This window comes from Desmodus rotundus, chromosome 6 (genome assembly GCF_022682495.2).
Source record: "Desmodus rotundus isolate HL8 chromosome 6, HLdesRot8A.1, whole genome shotgun sequence".
Taxonomy (NCBI): Eukaryota; Metazoa; Chordata; class Mammalia; order Chiroptera; family Phyllostomidae; genus Desmodus; species Desmodus rotundus.
The window spans coordinates 32,167,327-32,187,405 of record NC_071392.1 but is presented as its reverse complement, the minus strand read 5'-3'; the positions used below and the strand labels follow the sequence as shown (position 1 = coordinate 32,187,405).

General features: G+C 41.0%; 1 protein-coding gene across 5 annotated transcripts in view; it reads left to right on the top strand.

The window, feature by feature from the left end:
• Positions 1 to 20,079, top strand: part of CDK14 (cyclin dependent kinase 14) — a 537,492-nt gene that overhangs the window by 412,414 nt on the left and 104,999 nt on the right. For all 5 annotated transcript variants that reach the window (XM_024577248.4, XM_045185274.3, XM_045185273.3 and 2 more), the window contains one exon: positions 3,448 to 3,496. In XM_024577248.4, the coding sequence (XP_024433016.2) occupies positions 3,448 to 3,496 (49 nt within the window). The remainder of the gene's footprint in view (positions 1 to 3,447; positions 3,497 to 20,079) is intronic.

Here is a 20,079-nt window from a genome sequence, read left to right as displayed (position 1 = left end):
TTTTTATTGCTGAATAATATTCCATTGTGCATATACACCACATTTGCTTTATCCATTCATCCACCAATGGATACTGAGGTTGACTCCACATTTCCATATCTTGGCTATTGTAAATAATGCTGCCATGAACATAGGGATGCAGAAATCTCCTCAAGACAGTGATTTGGTTACCTTCGGATAGGTACCAACAAGTGGATTATATGGTAGTTCTATTTTTTATTTTTTAAAAGATTTTATTCATTTATTTCTACAGAGGAGGGAAGGAAAGGAGAACAAGAGGGAGAGAAACATCATTGTGTGAGAGATACATCCATCAATTGACTCTCGCTCGCCCCCAGCCGGGGACCTGGCACCTGGCCCGCAACCCAGGCATGTGCCCTGACTGGGAATCAAACCAGTGACCTTTAGGTCTGCAGGCCAGCACTCAGTCCACTGAGCCACACCAGCCAGGGCTAATTTTAACTTTTTTGAGAAACGTCCATACCATTTTCCATAGCAGCTACACCAATTCGTGTTCCTAAGAGTGTACACCAAGAGTGTACCAGGGCTCCCTTCACTCCACGTCCTCGCCGGCACTTTTCTCTTTGCTTCGTGGCAACAGTCATTTGAACAGGAGTGAGGTGATGTCTCGTTAGGGTTTTGATGGACATTTCCCTGATGGTTAGTGATGTTGAGCTCCTTTTCATGTGTTTGTTGCCTATTGGAGTATCTTCCTTGGAAAAATTGTCTGTTCAGGTCCTTTGCCCATTTTTAAAGATGGATTATTTGGGGGTTTCTTTGCTATTGAGTTATATGAGTTTCTTGTGTATTTTGAGAATAACCTCTTATCAGGTATGAAGTTTGCAGATATTTTCTCCCACTCTGTAGGTTGCCTTTGTTTTGTTGACTGATTGTTTTGTTGTACAGAAGCTTTCAGTCTGTGGTAGGCCCACTTGGGTATTTTGCTTTGGTTGCTTGCGCTGTGTGTATCGTGTCCATAAAACCATTGCCAAGATTCCCTGTTTTTTACTTACATTTACATTTAAGGTCTTACATTTAAGTCTTTCATTTCTGTTTTGTTTTGTTTTGAGTTAATTTTTATAAGCACTGTAAGGTGGGTATCTAGTTTTATTTGTAATTTATTTGCATGTGAATATCCAGTTACCCCAGCACCATTTATTGAAGAGACTGTCTTTCCTCCATTGAGTACTTTGGCTCCTTGTCAAATATTAGTTGACTTTATCCGCATGACTTGATTTCTGGGCCCTCTCTTCTGTTTCATTAGTCTGTGTGTCTGTTTTTATGCTAGTACCATACTGTTTTGATTGCTATAGCTTTGTAATACAGTTTGAAACCAGGAAGTGTGAAACCTCCAGCTCTGTTCTTCTTTCTCAAGATTGCTTGGACTATTGAGGGTCTTTTATGATTCTATACAGATTTTAGGATTCTTTTTGGTTTGTTTCTGTGGGGAAAAAAAGCCACTGGAATCTTGATAGGGATCGCATTAAATCTATGAGTGACTTTGGGTAATATGAACCTTTTACCAATGTTAATTTTTTCAGTTATGAGCATGGAAAATATCCCCATTACTTGTGTCTTGTTCAGCTTCTTTCAGCACTGTCTTACATATTTCACTGTGGAGGTCTTTCACCTCCATGCTTAAATTTATTCTGAGGTATTTTATTGTTTTTGCTATTAAAAATGGAATTGTTTTCTTTATTTCTTTCTTGGTTAAGTTGTCAGTATGCGGAAATGCAACTGATTTTTGTATACTGATTTTGAGTTCTGCAACTTTACTGAATTTATTAGTCCTAACTTATTTTGTGGAGTCTTTAAGATGTTCTATATATAAAATCATGTCATCTGCAAGCAGAGACAATTTTACTTCTTCCCTTCTGTTTTAGATACTATTTGTTTGTTTGTTTGTTTTCTTGCCGAATTTCTCTGGCTCGGACTTCTGGTACTATGCCGTACAGGAGCGGTGAGAGTGGCACCCTTGTCTGCCTGATCTCGGGAAAAGCTCTCTGCCCTTCACCGTTAAGTATAACGTTAGCTGTGGGCTTGTCATACATGGACTTTATTGTGTTGAGGTACTTTCCATCGATATCCAATTTGTTGAGTTATCATCGTGAGTGGATGGATGTTGAATTTCGTAAGGTTTTTTCTACATTGAGATGATCATGTGATTTTTATCTTTCTATTAATATGATATATTTTTGACTTGCATATGTTGAACCATTCTTACATCCCAGGGTGCATACTATTAAAGAGACATTATTTTTTCACTGCTTGTGGGAAAATGTAAAGTAACCTGCCAGTATCTATTTAAATGTAAAATGTGCGTACAGTTTGCCAAGCAGTTCTACTATTTGGGGGATCCATCCAAAAGACGTGAAAGCATCAGAGGACAGAGACAGATGTGCAAGGCTACTTACTGAAGCATTGTTTCCAAGGGGAAAGAACTGGAAGCCACCTAAATTTCCATCAGCTTGAGAGTGATCAAATGACTTATGGTACTCCTACCCTATGGAACATTAGTAGAGTTTTAAAACAATGGTTACATCTATTTTCTTGATTTGAAGGATAACCCACTATATATTATTAAGTACATAAAGGTGTTTAGAGAATGTTTATTATACAATCTATCAAAAAATTAAAATAGTATATATGGTACATAAATTTGTATATATGAATGGGTCCGTGTTTATTAACCTAAGAAATAATGTGGAAAGAGATGTGCGAAGCCGTTAACAATTGCTCTATCATCAGGAGTGAATGATGGGAACAGCGAGATTATCAATACCTATTCTATGCTGCTTCATTGTTTAACTCGGCAAAACAAGCGCTTGTTTTAATTTAAAAATCTAGTGAAGGCTATTTAATGATAAATATGAATCTACATTATAGGACATTGATAGTTTGCCTTTGAGCAAGTGTAAGTATCATTGTGTAAGAAAGGCAGCCTCCCAGGCCGGGCGCTCAGCTGCCTAGTGCATCTCCTGATGTGCCAATGTTGCAGGGTTTGATCTCCAGTCAGGGCACCAAAAAGAAAGAAAGAAAGAAAGAAAAAGGAAAAGAAAGGAAAGCCAGTATTACTGTATTGGTCATAAAGAAAACAGCAAGTCTCATTTGACTGTTACATCAATATTCTCCTATAAATCTACTTCCAGTTCGAAGGTTTGGAATTTACATTTCCTTTTTCAACCCAATTAAAACTTAGTTATTTTAAGAAATAATCACTACAAAACCAGATTATGAAACAAATCATTTTAGACGAAAGAAAACAATGATTTGCTGTTTAAAATGTTAAGGTCTTTCGATTTTAAAGGTGGAGACCTGCTATATGGCTAGTATAAGGTGTCTGAATCAAACCTTGTCTTTTTAAAAGTTCAGTTGTTTAAACATACTTTTTAAACAATATATGCATTTGAAAACAAAGATTGCTTATCGTTTTTCTTTCTGTTTCAGAACGCTTCACCGTGTACAGCTCTAAACACCTTAGACAAGCATGGAATAAGTAAGTCTTCTGACAGATTGTACTCATTCTCTCTCTCTTCTAATTTTTAAAAACGCTCCTGATAAGTTGCCATCACATTTTCTTCATTTGTTCACTCAATTATTCACTCATCCATTCATTTAACTGTTACCCAGGTATTCAGCCCCTACTGGGCGCCAGCCTCCGGGGTCAGCCTGAACTGACACAGTCGCACGATCAAGCTCGCGTTCCCAGAGCCGCGTGGCATTGCTTCAGAGCTGTGAAGCCTAAACATTATGTGGTCAACCTCCTTGTAACTAGATTTCAAGGGGCGTTTTGGCATCAGCAAAACAGCATTTATTAAGTACAATATAATGATTGACTTTATAATCTAAATAAAATTGTTGACAGCTTTTGAACTAGATAAAAATTGACCTTCCAAATTTTTTCAGTTTACCTATTTTTCCCCGAAGCCTTATTGGAAAACTAAGTACATACATCAATCGAAGTATACGGACTCCATTTATTTAATTCCTGTCACCTGACTTTGTTAAAATAGTTTTATTTATTGGTTTCGAAATTCGATGAAATCGGTAGATCTGGGTTTCTCACGTTATACAGAGGTCTTTTATTGCAAGCCAACCTATTAGTAAACCATTGAAAGTTGAAAAGCAGAGTAGTTGAGCCACTCATTTTATTGTGGGTATCACATTTCAAGCTTTATGCTAGAGAAAAGGTAACTAGAACTGCTTTTACTATAGCATAGTAAAGCATACTATAATTTGTTACAACGTTTTGTCTCTGGGGAATTTAGTGTTGTCTCACTTTTTACTGTTACTACATTTTAATTACAGATGCCATAAGTTATGAAAATAAGAAGTAAGACAAAACCTTTTTAAATAACAATGTCTCTCATCAATACCGTCAGGTGATCGATCCAGTGCACAGCTTGTTGTGAGCAACTCGTGGAATGAATACATTAAGTTCTGCAGTTGTTTATTTGAGAGACTTGGCAATTTATTTTGATTGAATTCATACTGAAAAGAACACTCTAGTATAATTCTTGTTGTCTAACACAAGGATTTGCCATGTGGGGAGTCAGTTCTCCAGATCCGGAGTCTCCCCGCTGTCTAGGGAGGCACAGCCTGTGCCAGGAGCATTCTGCGTGCGTTCCTCACCCTTTTACTGAGCCTCCCCCCCCAGGCCCCCCACCACTTTACTGGCCGGTGGTCCAACGTACTTTCCCACGTCAGGGAATGCGTACAGTACACAGTCCCTACCTTAATGAAATGATGTAACACGTTCCTCTCTTGTGATGGCTCAGAACGTTTTCTTCCACCAGGCAACCTCTTTATGAAACAATTCTTGATAAGGCAGTTGCCTCTCTGACCCTATCTGTAAAGAAACAGGAAAATCTGACACATCGACACATTACAGCATTTGTGGAGAATCACCTCCAATTTAGATAACTCCTTTCCCTTCCTTCAGATGGACAAAGCTAGAATGGCCTGGAAATTGCCCAAGAAAATATATGGCGATTCTTACTCAGAGTAGTGTACAGAAGACAGGGGGAGGTCTGTGGATGCTGCTGTGGTATGTCTGCCACTGTCCTCTTGGGGATAGGACCCCTCACCAGGTACACGTGGCCCACGCAGTCACTCGTCGTTGCAACTTGTATTCAGCATCTGCCACCGTGGGCACTGACACATCTGCCCCGTGAATGGACTTTCTTGTTCCGTCATTGTGCGGTGACTGGTGGGGTGCCTCTCCGAGAAGAGATTTTTGTCCATTTACATTATTCGATCCCAGGATAAACCAGGTTAGTTCATGTCCTCTAAGAAGAAAAAGAAACTTAAAGTCGTATTCAAGCTTTGTGTTGTTTCGGCTTCAGTCTGACCACCTATGACCTGAGGCTTTCCTTTCTCTGGGAGGTTATCGTTTATGTCACAACAAAAGTAGCTAATTTCATTGACAAAAATAGGGTGTGCAGTCCTCTGGTACTGTTGCTTTAGAAATTTTTAAAAACTATGTGTGTTGTGCTCAATCTTTAAATTTTTCTTAAAAGGTGCTAGATACCAGTAAATATGCTTTTACTTGTGAGGGCAAATTAAGAGTTCTTGGGAATATTATCATTCACAAAATAAGAACACAGTGTCTCTTTAAGAGATTACTTTATTTATTATTTGCATTTTCCATGAACATAGGATTTATCATTTTTCTACCAAAAATAAGGTCTAAAATACTGAAGGAAGTACGACATTTTTATGTGAAGTTTTTTAATCAGCTGACAGAATTGTAGTTAATGATTTTCTTTTCATCTCTACCATCACATGCGCTTTTTTAAAAATTGAGAATTAATTCAGTTGTTTAATACACTGAGTTCCAATCTTAGATTACTTTTTAACATTTTAGGGAGCATATTAAAAGCTGAGCTTGAGGTAAAATTTCTTAATTATAAACATGACTTGTTTAGAAAAATGCTAATTTTAAGTCCCTGTAAGTCTTATTTTTTATTGCCTTAGGATTTATTTCAGAAAGCATTAAGTAATAAAATCATCACCAAAAATATTATAAAAACATTACTTTCTGGAATTCCAGTGTTACATACTGAATCCTTAGAGCCAAGTTATAGCCTCCAGCCAATTCCAGCCCCACGCAATTTAGAGGGAACGGAGAATTCAGAGACATTAATTATACTATTGATTCTTCCTCCAAATGGACTTGTGACCCTGCAACCATCATCTGACATTTCAACATTCCTCACTTCAGAGTGAGGTCTAGATTCAGAAGAACTGCGTTTAAACACTATTAAGCAAGTGCTGACTTTCCCAATCCCTGCTAACTAATTTGCTTGTCTACAGAACAGTTATGAAACTGTGGCAATTGGTAAATGCTCTTGTACAGCAGTAATAGGTTCAAAATCAAGTGAGCTCATTTGCAAGAACTAATTTGAATTCAATTTAGATGGGTGAATAAAAGATGGGTAGGTTAACATGAAGAAGTAAGTCACTGTTCAAAATTAAGTAACAATGTCTTTCAAAATACATATTAACTCAGCTACTAAAGTTAGTAGATATGTTAACCTAAGAGAGTAAGAATTTCTTGAGAAATGAGTCCTCAAGTCTCTTTGAACAGCTATAACATGTGACCCAGATTATTTGGGGGCCACGTCTGCCCTAGTAACACCCATGCAACTCCCTGCCGACTTCATTTATACCAATAACCCTGGGCATAGTGTTATCCTTTGAAGGATATTTTAGTATTCTGGGCAAACAAAGCACTGATGGGAGAAAAATATCAAAAGATCTACCAGCTATCTAAACTCAAGAGGATAATATAAATAAGAAATCTTAATTATAGGGTTGAGAATAATAAACATACAGTAATAAAGAAAAGAACGTTGTTTTATTCCCTTACACCAAAAGTGCCTGATCTGGGTGGGCTCTTCCTGCTCGGAGGGGATTTTGGACTGAAGGGACACAAATCTTAATTTTATAAATGCGTGTACTGTGTTCTGACTGCCTTTAAAACATTCCATTTTATTTCATTGGAGTTATAAAGACTCTCCCTATTTTTCTTCCAAATCTCTCTATTTATAGTTGTTTGACATTGGCATGTATGTGCAATCAACGAAGAATTTCAGCCACTTCAAAGAAAGATCTTTTATTATTTTGGCTGTAGAAGAAGCCTTCGTATATGTTCTCCAGAAAAGCTAAGAGTAGGATTCCAGGAACACATTTGCTTGTTTTGGAACTTTTTAACAGCTGAACAGCTTTTGGAGGTTTGAAAGTAGCAAAAAGAGAACTAAGGATAAAACACCAAAGTGGACAAGACTTGAAAACACAGCTCGTGGGTGGTTGATAGAACAGAGGGGTCTGCAGACTGGCGGAGGTGTAGACGGTCCTTGTTCTGCTCGCCCCTCCCTCACGCTCTAGTTCTCCTTGTAATCCTTCCTGTTGGTTAGGTCCGAAGGGGTTTCTCCTAAGAATAGAAAAAGAAATTGATACTTTGTCTAATAAACACAGAGACATTGCAATGAAGCTACCTTTGTGAAAGTGCAAAAATAGGGGAGAAAACACGTACCTCTGTGTATTTGAATGTATCGGCGAGTCGCAGGCCCTCGCGTTGTGTTCTTGAACTTCTAATAAAATATTTTATCTAATTTAATGATTAACTTCCAATACATATTTTAAAGATGATTTGCTAGACAGTTGTGTCACATGTGCATAAACAAAAAGTACTTAAAATAATGTATGGAAGAATAACAAATTTCACCCGATGTTTACATTCTCTACTGTATTTTTCGTATTGTCATATTTAATTGCTTATCATTAAGGACTAAATCAATGCCTTCTCAAGAAACCAAAAGGCCCTGCTTTCTACTCTTATTCTAAGTTGATCTAAAATTTTCTAAAATAATAATATCTTGCAAAGTAAGAGAGTTATCAATTTCTTTACCAGTTGTTTAGAAATGTTAGAGGAAGGTAAGAACATTTATTGACACTAGGGGGAGCAGTTGAGTTGAGCCAAATCTTTATCTTTCTCCACTTACACATTTTTTTTTTCATTGTTGATCATTTTTGTTATAATTCTACTTACTTCAGAGTAAAAGTTTTAATTTATTTAGTGCCTGGAGAGTTTTTCTCACAATATTTCAAAGACATCATTCTTTACATCATCAATGCACTTTGGGGGGGGGGGGGCGGGGATGGCTTTATTTGGGGAGGGTGTGCGGGTCACAAGCTCTAAAGCAGACACTAAGCAGACACTTCTGAATTCCATTCTCCTAACTCAGAGGATGAGCTGGAGTCGCAAATTGCAACTTCCCAGCTCTGTGCATCTGAGTCCAGCTTAGGTGGCTACGCGGGGGCTAGTTCCTCACCACACCCTTGAAAATACTGTCTCCAACACTTGGACATGCAAATCAAAGCAGGTCTCTTTTCCTGACTGTGGACACCCACACATGGTAATGTTGGGAGATCTCGTACTGTCACCTGCCTCCTTGAAAGTCGCAGTTCAGTGATGTTTATCAGATCCATTAAAATCCTTGCCACTGAATGGAGAATAATTCTAGAAAATTGCAGAGTGGAATTTTGAAAGGGAAAAGAGGAAGCTCTAAAAGAGGAGCTGCTCTCCGGGCTCTGGTGGCAGAACCAGAGAGCCTCAAACAGACAGCATAAAGGTCTATCCAAAGACATGGGCTGGGGACAGGTGCCAGCAGCACAGACAGACAGCTATCCAAGAGAAAGCTGGCAAGTTTGCCCAAGGCCTAGTCCTGATCACTAATAGTAGCAAAGCATAAATGCAGTCACATAGGAAATGTTCCTAGTCAGAGGCCTCACGTGCACTCATTGATTCGTAGTCACAGCTGCGATGGGGTCAGGATGGTGATTAACGCTGGGGCAGCCTTCGGCAATGTAGAATCCGCTTTCATATATGTTGTTCCACCCTCATATCCTTATAACACTCTTGGGAGGTAGTCAGGGAACATACATTGACATTGTATAGCTTGAATGAGAAAACTTGCTCAGTGACGTCATATGATCAATGCTATTGGAAATTATAACTTGGAATCTATACCCCATTGTGAGTCTTAGGAAAGAAATATTACCAGTTTAAGAACCCTGATGTTCGAGCGGGCCTATCAATATCTAGTTTTATTTTGTTTTCACTACCACTGCGGGCAGAGAGAGCTCCTCTGGGAACTGAAGTCATTCATTCTCAGTCTAGTTTTTAGGCATCTGGACAGTTGGGATGGAGTAGAAACTTGACTTCCTCTGTCCTGGGGAATAGTGTTTGCAGCAGGCTGCCCACCCCCGTGCCCTCCTGCCTCTCCGGTGCCACTGCTGGGTAGTGCACCACTTGGATAAAGGTGGGCTTGTGACAGTCTCGGTGCTAGAGATGACAGGCCTGCCGGCCACCCACTCAGGCCCTGCTGGTGAGATTTGTTGCCCATTCCACTCAGCTCCCACTGAACCCAGGAGGTCATCCTCTGTCATTTTGTGTCATTGCCAGCTTTCTTGTCCATGTCCTTCTTTAGAAAGCGAAGAATTCACTGTCATTAATAACCCCTGCGATGGCCAAGGGCAGGCCCCATGCTGTTTGTTAGCTGTCGGGCACGAGTTTCTGATAGAAAGTATCCATCTTCTTGCTCACTAATTGGCAGTACGTGCCAGGCCTAGGAGTTGGCAACGGCCATTGTTTTTCATCCTTTCAGATTATGTGTTGGATTCCTCATCCAAAAGCGTACTCCTGGTGCAGCTAACACCTCCCTCCTGCGTCCAGCTCATTAATGAACAAAACCCAACCACGCTTCTGAGGCGGCACAGAGCTTCCAGGAGCTGCTGGGCTACACCGTTCCCAGAAAGGAGGCCCATAGAATTAGGCTTCCTCAAACTGTTCCCCAAAACAGATTCTGGAAGTGTGCACTGAAGAAAATCTTTGCTTCTCCAAAATATAAAACAATGTATTTCTATGCTGTGACTGCCATAGCAAGTTACCACAAATGTGTTGGTGGAAAACACCTCCGGATGTTACCTCACGGTTCTGTTGGGCAGAGGCTGGAGGCTCAGCACATTCCCTGATCTGGGTCACAAGGCCAAAGTCAAGGTGCTGGAAGGCCTGGGCTCTGTTTGGAGGCTCGGGGGGAGGCTCTGTTCCCAGGCTGATTTGGGCTGTTGGCAGCATTAAGTTTTTTGTGGTCATCAAGCTGAGGCCCTGTGTCCCTGCTGGGTGTCAGCTGGGAGCCTCACCCAGCTCCCAAAGACCACCCATCTTCCTCCTCACGCTCCCTCTCCTTCCAACCAGCAGCAGTGCAGCGAGCCTTTCTCATGCTTCAACTCTCTCACTTCCCCTTCCACTCCCACTTCTGCTGCCAGCGAGAGACAGTTTTCTGCTTTGAAGGCCTACCAGTGTAGTCCAGGTTCATCTCCCTACTTTAAGGTCTGTAACCATCATTACACCTTGAAAGTCTCTGCCATGAAAGGTAACATATTCACAGGCTTCAGGGATTGGCAAGCGGACATCTTTGGGGCATTGCCTTCCCTGTGTTGGTACTGGGGTTTCCTATTCCATGTGGAGTCGCGGGGGTAGGCAGGGCAGAGGGGCAGACCCAGCCCTCAGCGGCAGTCACAGTCGGCTTTGCCCGATCTCTGGCCCATTCGGTGACAAGGATAGGCCTCGGCCAGATGGTTCCACATGGCCTGGTTCACAGTCGGTACCCTCAAAATTCTCTGCAAGGGAGAAGTTATTTTCCACCCCCAGCGTAGAGAAAGAAGAGATTGTTCTCAGGAAAGCTGGAAGTCACTGAGAGACCTGAAAGTTTGTCCTGACATTTCTGTCCCCTATAGATCAGTGCTGTCTGACAGAACCTTCTCGTTGATGACGGTCTCCCTGCAGGGCAGCAGCCACGGTGGCTATTGAGCACGTGACATGTGGCTAAGTGTACCTTGGGAAGTGAATTTTATATTTCACTTAAATGTAATCGACTTAAATGTAAATAGCCACGTGCTCAGCTGCTGTGTTGGGCAGCCCAGCTGCAGATCAACATGTGAACTGTCCCTTCCCTTCAGGTGCCACCAGTGTCAGACAAGTGAGGATGACGGATGCTTAGGGAAATGTACGTTCCAGAGTCCTTGCATGTTGCACCCAAGTATCCAGAGATCTTGCTCTATACTTTTGCTTCTTGCCCCTGTCTTTTATTTGTAAACACTCTGAGAAGATAATAGCTCTGGAGGACCAAATACGTGTAATAAATCTGCAGGGGGAATAGTGGAAGTATCAAAAAACATCAAGCAGACATTCTTCCCCTCCTCCTCCCCTCTGGAAGCCACGCTGCTCCCTCCTGAGGGGCACCGCTTGTTGCAAGCGTCTCTATGCCTTTCTCTTTCTCCTCTTCTGTCTCTTTCTCTTTTCTGTTGGGAACTGCTAGGGGTGAGACACACAGCTCTCTCCCCTTTTTGAACTCCCTTAAGAATTCACCTCTCTGCTGTTGTTCTCAGCCCCCTTGATCTTCCCTAACTCGACTCAAAAAATATCATAAAGACTCAGCTGCCTCTTCCCCACCTATAAGGTACTCTTAAGAGGGGTGCCATTTCCTCAATAAGCCCCCCATGGGCCTCTGTGGGTACATATGTTAATTCTTCAGCTCTGGAACATTGAAAATTGCCACATTTTAAAAAGTGAGGTATGAACAGAAATGCAGAAGTTTTTACTGCTCTTTATGTATAAGAAACACCATATATGAGATCCCTTTTCTCAGCATTTGTTTACATCATTTTTTTTGATTTAGAAAAATTTTTCAAGATTTTATATATTATTTTTAGAGAGAGGGGAAGAGAGAGAGAAAGAGAGAAAGACAAACATCAGTGTAAGAGAGAAACTTTGATCAGTTGCTTCTCGTGCACCCCCATCCAGGGACCTGGCCCACAACCCAGACATGTGCCCTGACCAGGAATCGAACCAGCAACCTTTTGGTTCATAGGCTCACACTCAACCCACTGAGCCACAACAGCCAGGGCAAGAAAATGTTTATGAATTTAATGAGTTGTCAGCCTCAAAATTAAGGTGAATATAAAAAGCCACTGGAGAAACATGATTTTAGCAATGTGATCTTTTTTATCCACTGTCACCCACTTCACACTTTCCCTTGGTTGCCTATCATGAAAGTTAGGATTGGACAAGTGGCCTAATCATTTATAGGGACAAGGGGCCCCCCTCGTCATTTGGGGGCTCAATTTCTGCTCGTTGTAAAGATACGGTCAATAGACTTACTCGTGGTGACGTGTGTATCTGACGTCTGCTGTGCAGACGGCGGTCCTACCGACCGAGGAAGAGTACACAGTCTGTGAACATTGTCGAGAGGAACCAACAGAGAGTAGGAAACAGGAAGACAGCAAAAGCCTAGTATTGGCACACACGGCAAGAAGACACCTGAACACAGCGTAATCTCTGGTATCACAGAGGCCAAGTGCCCCACACTAGATCCACTTGTGAATCGTATAATATTCGGGAAGCTCACTAACTGGTCTGGTTCCCAGCTTTTCAGTCTTCAAAACCCTTGGCAGGATTTTGCAAGTACTGACAAGGGTATGGGAGTAAAGGACGGCTTACCTGCAGGGAACGTTAGCGTTCCCGCCTTCTACTTTTTTATCACACTTTGACTCCCCTGCCAGTCAGAGCATCTCATTCAATTCCACATACGGAATTGTCCTTGAGCAGTGAACACCACTGCTGTATTGGTTCCCCAGACATCTTCTGGAATGTTCCCCCACCTTTCTAGGAGCAGGTACTAAACAGGTTGGTCACCAAATCAGTTTTAAAATACTTCTCGTGCAGAAACAAGATTCCCTCTTCCCTAACAGTTCCTTCCGAAGAGCGGTATGTTAACAAATAGCATTGTACATAATTCATGTAAAACTGTGATTTATCCTAAGTCTTGAAACATGCTAATTGGTCAGTTTTTCTAATTACAGTGAAAGAGAAACCCATAGAAAAACACTATAACCAAATTCAAAGCATTTGGTAGGCCTTTACCCCGATGCTCGGTGTACGTGAACTGACGGGGAAGTCTAAACCAGGTGAGTAGCCCCTGGATGTCCGCTTGACCTCAGGGTTTTAGTGGTGAAAAGGAAAGTAATTATTTGTAGTGTTTACAGCTTTTAAATAGGGAGGGTAGGTGACTTATCTCAAGAAACACAGTGAATAAAGCCTGGGAGTGTGCCTTTGGTTTGGCGCACCTGCCATGGCTTGGGAGCAAATGGGTAGGGGATTCCAAAGGCAACTGGCCTCTTTCCTTCAGACCCCAAGATCCCGAGCCAAGTTCATGCCCTAAGGCCCAAATCTCGTGTTACCTCATTATATCCGTCGTTGGGAGTGACTTTCATTGTCTTTAACAACAACAAAGATTTTTAAATGCCTTAAACACACACATATACTACCCCCAAGTTATTTTTTGTCTTATCTAAAAGAGTATTTGTAGACCATTTTGACATTTTTAGGATCTCAGAAAAACCTAGTGACAATTTACAACTGAAGCCTCACCGTCCGTGAGTATATTTGCGTGTGGATGTTATTACTCAGACTATAGATGAGACCCAAATGAACAGAACTATTAACACAAAGGGATCAGTGCTCTGGCCCTCAATGCATTGTTATACGGCGCATCTTTGTGTAGCTGCATGCGAATTCTCTGCTAGTCCTCAGCTGTATTTAATCCCTCCAGACTCAATATACAAACATAATGCCAAGTAGAGAACTTGCCTTAAATTATTCAAATCTCCCCATAAGTGATTTCCCACTCTTCCTGCAATGGAGAAAGCATTTGATCATAAATTCAGTTAAATAAGCCATCATCTTTGTGATGTTTGTCCAGCTAAATCCTTTAGTGACTAAACCAATAAACATACCAGCTGTGTGTCTGCGTGTGTGTGTGTGTGTGTGTGTGTTTATGGCACGACTGTTGGGGAAGAATTGATTTGCAGTAAAGACGAAGAGTAGTTTTCGTTGCTGAGGCCAGATTTTGCCCACTTTACTGCAGCCAAGGTTTAAAAGACTAAACTTTTAGCAGGGATAAAATCATGTATCTTGGATTCATTTAAATGTGTTGGCTTTTATTTCCCAACACAGAGCCTAGTTTCAATGCATTGAGTTTTCTATCAAAACCGATGTACTTTGGAAATATTAGTGAAAGCTGTCAAACCATATCAACCATTCTTTTTCCTCTTTCTTCTATACTTTCTTCTCTCCAGTTAAAACAAAAGAAAAATGGCTGTTGACATACACTGCTAAATTTCTGAGGGAAAATGCCATAGTAGGACTAGAGTACTATGTATGGTTTCTCATATGTAAAGCTCAAGAGGTGAGATTTATTAGGGGCTTGATAAATGTTCATTGTCTCTCATCTTGAGCCTAAAGCATTTCAGACAACAGATGTAACCATCCTCCTCCCCTCTTTTCTATCCCACCTTACTACTGATCCTACTACTTCGAATATAATTGAACCCTGATTTCTGCATATCTTTACATGTGTGTGGATTTGTGTGTCCTGTAGAGGGCAGCATGTTCGGGGGGGGGGGGGGGAGGTTAGAGGACAACTACTTACCACCATAAAAGATGAGATAAGCAGCTGCCTTTTTTTGCTTTAGTAAAATGGGTCACATATCTCCAGTAGAGAAACCTGAGCTGCCTCACGCTTTGACGGTCTTCCCCTCTCTGCCACTTTCGGCCTCTGCTGGCAAATATTTTTATGACTTGGCTGTGCTGTCTTGGAGGCTGCTGGATTGAGGATTACACGACGCTCCATGCCTTTGCCACCAAGTGGAACTAAGCACATCATTTTATCTATAAAGATAAATACAAGTGGGATTTTCCATTTTTCTCCCATTTCTTGTCACCCTGGACTGAAGTTTAGAATTTGAGTCGAATTATACCCATAGTTCTAATTTTATTTGGTGGTCAAAAGAGGCTTTCCTCTCCTCTCTTAGAATCCAGCTACCTCACATCCCTTCCTTTTTAGCGGGGATTGTGGAAATAATTCTAATGTCTCTTATTTTTCCCAAGGGGGTGAAAAACATTTCCACAGGGACATTTTCTATCCGTCATGATTTTAAGCTCCTTTTCTTACTGGCCAGCTCATCTTTGGAGTAATCCCTGACCCAGCGCTCTTCCCAATAAATACATTCACAGAGTCTGTCAATCCAATCTCCCCTCTTCATCTAGAGAATCAAATCCTCCCAGTGTATAAACTACACGTCTTTTTAAAAATTTTAGAAATGTCTGGAAGCTGCAGCAGATTGCTTAAGGATAATGGAGTAGCATCGTCCAGCAGATCCTGTGCCTTAGTGGAAAGGTCCTGTACCTGCTCTGCCCGGTACAGTAGCTCCTCGCTACATGTGGTTCTCAAGTAACTTAAAATGAGGTTAGTGCAACTGAGGACCCCAATTTTTTATCATATTTAATTTTAACTAATTTAAATTTGAACAGTCACATGGAGCTTGTAGCTACCGAATTGGGCAGTGCAGAACAGAGCATGGCTTCTGGTCACTTCACAGCACATGTTGTAACAAAATGTATTGTGAGGTAGATTAGATTTTGCAGCTAAAAACTGACTGCCCAGGCTTTTATTCTCTTGCTTACTTTTTCTCATATAGCTGTAGGCTTAAATCCAAATCCTCTGACTCATCTCCAAGATTTTTTCCTCTCTCAGAACATCTGAGAGATTTTCAGTTTTCAAATTCTTCGATTTTGTTGAATATTGAACGTATCTCTCTTGGGTACCCAGAATGGCGTTTCAAAGCGTGGCATTTCAGCAGCTCTGATTCCGTGGGTGTAGGCCACTTCTGGGTCTAAGCTCAGTCTCCTCTTTGTATATAGTTATTTTCTAAATGCAGAAACAAATTTCTGACATATGCAAATATCTGCCAAGCTACATGTAAGTTCAATAAAAATTAGCATATTTCCTAAATTGGAGTGCATGTGCACCCCCTCCCCACCTCCACAGACAGATGGGTGGATAGATAGATAGGTAAAATAACTATTTATAGACTACAAATAAAGCCTGTTTTTATTTCATCCATTCTGAAGCGACCTCAATATTTTGAAATGTTCTTGCGAAAACCTAAGTAATCATTTTTTTTTTAAATGCTTCTATATCTTTACACATGGTCTGCAAATGCATGTCTTCAGTGTTCTGCATTGTGCTGATACTGTTGGTTTTGTCTAATGGTTTGTGTCCTGCCACTAGCTTCTGCCTCATGTTGCAGACATGCCGGAAAACACTCTTCACTATACGTTTCCAGTAATTATAAGTAGTTGGACCCCCAAAGGACAATAAATGTGCAGCTTTTCAATGCTATTCATTTATCTTTATTTCAGCTGTAAAGATAAAATTAGTGCTCAAGGAGACAAACAGCTCTAGCCATCATGCCAACTTGGGTTTCTTTAAACCAGGGATATACATCAGCATCCTTCCGTTATACATCATTTTCTATAAAGAGCCACACGAGTTAAAGGCAAGAATAAAGGAATGTGTAACTCAAAGGTTGTGTTGGCTTTCAGTAAAGACAGCCTCAGACTATTCTGTGCTCACCATCAACCCACCCTTTGTAGCACCTGTGCCCCCAGATCCACAGCCTCCTCCATGCAGTGAGAGAGGAAAGCAGGGATGCTCGGGAGTCACACAGTTCTTTAAGAGACCAGCCTCTTGGGGAAGCATAGGCATGCCTACACCACAGGGCCCAACAGAGCAAAAGAGAGACAGAAAGGTCATGAAGTTCTTGTCAGCATCGATACTTTGTTAGGAGTGGGCTGTGGGACTGGGCTCCCACGCACAAAGCGGGGTTCCTGCTGTTCTCAGACTGGTAGGCTCCCTGTTAATGGACGTGTGAGTTACCTCAGGTATAGACTGAAGTCTCCATAATGTAGCAACTATTTCTGTGTTGGGAATGCCATCTGCGCACTCCAGAAGCACTTTAAAAGATTATCTGTTAATAGAGATGCAATCATGTAGGTTCATCTAGGTACTAAGACAAATTGAACAGTCAAAGGCAAGGGCTGGAAACTAGAGAAGAATGTAAGATACCGGTTTTCATATCTTTTTGAGTTGGAATACATCCGGATGATTTCTTGCTAAAAATCACTCCTTAAATTACACATTCTAATGTAGGAGGAAATGATATCTTGTGATGGAAATGGATGACTTTTTTCCCCTAAGAGTTAAAAAATCTTTTCTCTGATGGCCTCTCATATTGGTAGTATACATCACATCACAGAGCAGAATAAATTATTACTTTCCAGGTCTTGAACCACAAGACTAACACACAACAACAACAAAACAATGTTTTCTCCATACCAGCTTTAGCATTAGCCCCAGCTACATATGAAGTTACAGTAATCCCTTCCAAACACAGGTTACACTTACTCAGAATTCTAGTGGATGTCCGTCTGATATTCCACAGCTCTGAGGCCTCTGGTTCAGATGTTTGCGAGTCACTTCTTTGGGAACCGTTGGAACTGAAGGGTTGGGACTAGGCGAGGGAGAACGAGGATGGCTGCACAGAAGGCGTGCTTTCTCACTGTTGTCTTGATAAACCTGACTGGAGGTCAGCATCCTAGTGCCTGCTCAGCAGGAGGAAATCCAGACACGTGAGACAGGCCCGGGAAGCAGGGAGCAATCCCGTTGAGCCATAAAATGAGGAGGACATTGGGCATTTAGAAAGAGGGCAAACACAGTTGGAATGAAGTGGAGACGGGCGAAGAGGGGAGTACGCCTTGGTACGTAACACACAGCAGTACACATGGGCAACATCTTCTAAAAATTAAGAGGCAGGTCCTGGAGTATACCTATCATCGTTTTATTTTAATGAAGATTTAAGAATTATGAGATATTTTTGGTATAAATTTACTCATGACCTCAATCCTCCTATTTTTCCCATTTGTTATAAATCTCACAATGAGGTGTTTTCTACCAGAGGATTTTCAGGGATATATACTCTCATTTGGAAGAGAATATTAATATTTTTTCATCACTTTTTATTTACTTCTTTCACTATTATTCTGTGTTAGTTGCAGGTGTACAGCATAGTGGTTAAACAAGCACATACTTGCCCCGATAGTTTCAATACCACCTGGCCGCACACACAGTTACTGCAGTATCATTGACTGTATTCCCTGTGCTGCACTTCACATCCCATGACTGTTTGGCAGCTACCCGTTTGTACCTAATCCCTTCACCTCTTTCACCCAGTCTCCAAACTCCCCTTTAAAAATACTTGTTTTACCGCACTTAGTAGGGTTAGCTTAATGTTTTACATGCATAGAAGTGGTGGAGAAATAGCAGCAATGTTGGTTGTGAATACAAGCAGCTGCGTTTGTTTGCGGTGCACACGCGTGTGCCGGCAGCAGGCCAAGTGCTTCGTCCGCACTATCTAATTTAATCCTGTAGAGAACGCTCAAATCGTTTTCCCTATTTTTCAGACAGGAACAGTTAAGCTTATTTTAGAAAGTTGATTTCCCTGTCTTCAATTATATCATAGCCTCAGAGCAAATCTATAAATAAATCCCTCATTCGTCATTTTACACAGAGCAGAGCTGAGCCTAGGGTGAGGCAGGTAAGGCATTCACTGGGGACTCAGAATTTATGGTGGTGCCCTGCCTGAAATAGAGTAAACAAGATAAATAAAAGTTTAATGCAATATCTTAAAAAGTCAAAAGATAGCTCAGTGTGTGCTGTCCATCAAACAGTGCTTCATGAGCACCCCTCCCCCAGACCCACAGCCTCCTCCTCCTCAAACACCGACGCTGTGGAGGTCATGGAAAAATGGGCCCATTTATTTACTGCCAGGGGCACTGTACACTGGTAAACAATGAGGAAAACGTTATGGAAATGTGTTATAAGCTGTAACATATTCATTTGTGACACATTGAAGAATTTAATTTAACATCATCTGAATGTTCTGGGCAGTTGGAAATGCACAGATGGGGTTCTTGTTCTCATAGAGCTTACCTTCTAGAGTACCGAGGACAATAAACAAGTAATAAAATAAACAAAGTCATCTCAAAGAGTGATAATACATGAAAACAATAACAGAGGGCAATCTGAGAAAAAGGAATAGCACTAGCAAACTGTAAGCCATATGAGGCTGGGATTTTGACCATTTTGTTTACTTCTATATTCTTGGCACCTAGGACAGAGCCCATCACATAGTAGGCACTCTAGAACTAGGAGTTGAAGAACGAAGGTGCTCAGTGGTCAGAGAAGAGCGAGTGTGAGGAAGGGGAGAGGACAGGAGACTGCAGACTGGAGGCCAAGGTCAGGTGCGGCATGGCGCCCTAGGCTACAGCTGGGATTTCACCTGTCTTCCAACAGGAAGCCTGGGATACTATATTTTTGACCTAGTAATTTCTCTCTTTGGTGTTCCTCCCAAAGGAGTGAATCAACAGAGTAAAATCATAGTTACCCCAAAATTCTCATTACCTAACTGCATGTTAAATTTTTTAAAAAAGACTTGGTACTAACTTTACCAAGATTGAAGGAGTGGAGAAGGGTTTAGTAAGTCATGATTCATGAGCCCAGTGGAATATTACACGACAGTGTTAAGACGGTATCATGAAGATTCTGAAAGCACAAAGAATGTCTCATATGTTTTCTGAAAAAAAGCAGAATGAAAAATTATATACATACAAACATTAACTGTAGAATTATATCTGTGAACTGTGACTAAAATGTAATATATAAGATGAAAATAATGGTGTTAGGGTAGTAGAATTTGGGGTGATTATTTTTCTGCTTTCCAAAAATTATCTTTAATATTATTGTCACATTATTTTAATAATAAAATATGTTGCTTAACTAGTATAGGGTTTCTCTTTGGGGTGATGAAAAAGTTTTGAAATAGGTATTTGTGAGGGTTCAATAATAGTGTGAATATAATTAATGCCACTGAATTGCACACTTAAAAATGATTAAAATGGCCAATTTCAGGTTATATATGTTTTACCACAATTTTAAAAAACAGGTGTCTTTTATAATCATCAGCATGGTCAGCAGCCTCCAAGATGACCCCAATGGTCCCCCTTTTCTGGCTGCACACCCTTGGGTATTCCCCCCGTGTTGCACCAGACTGGTC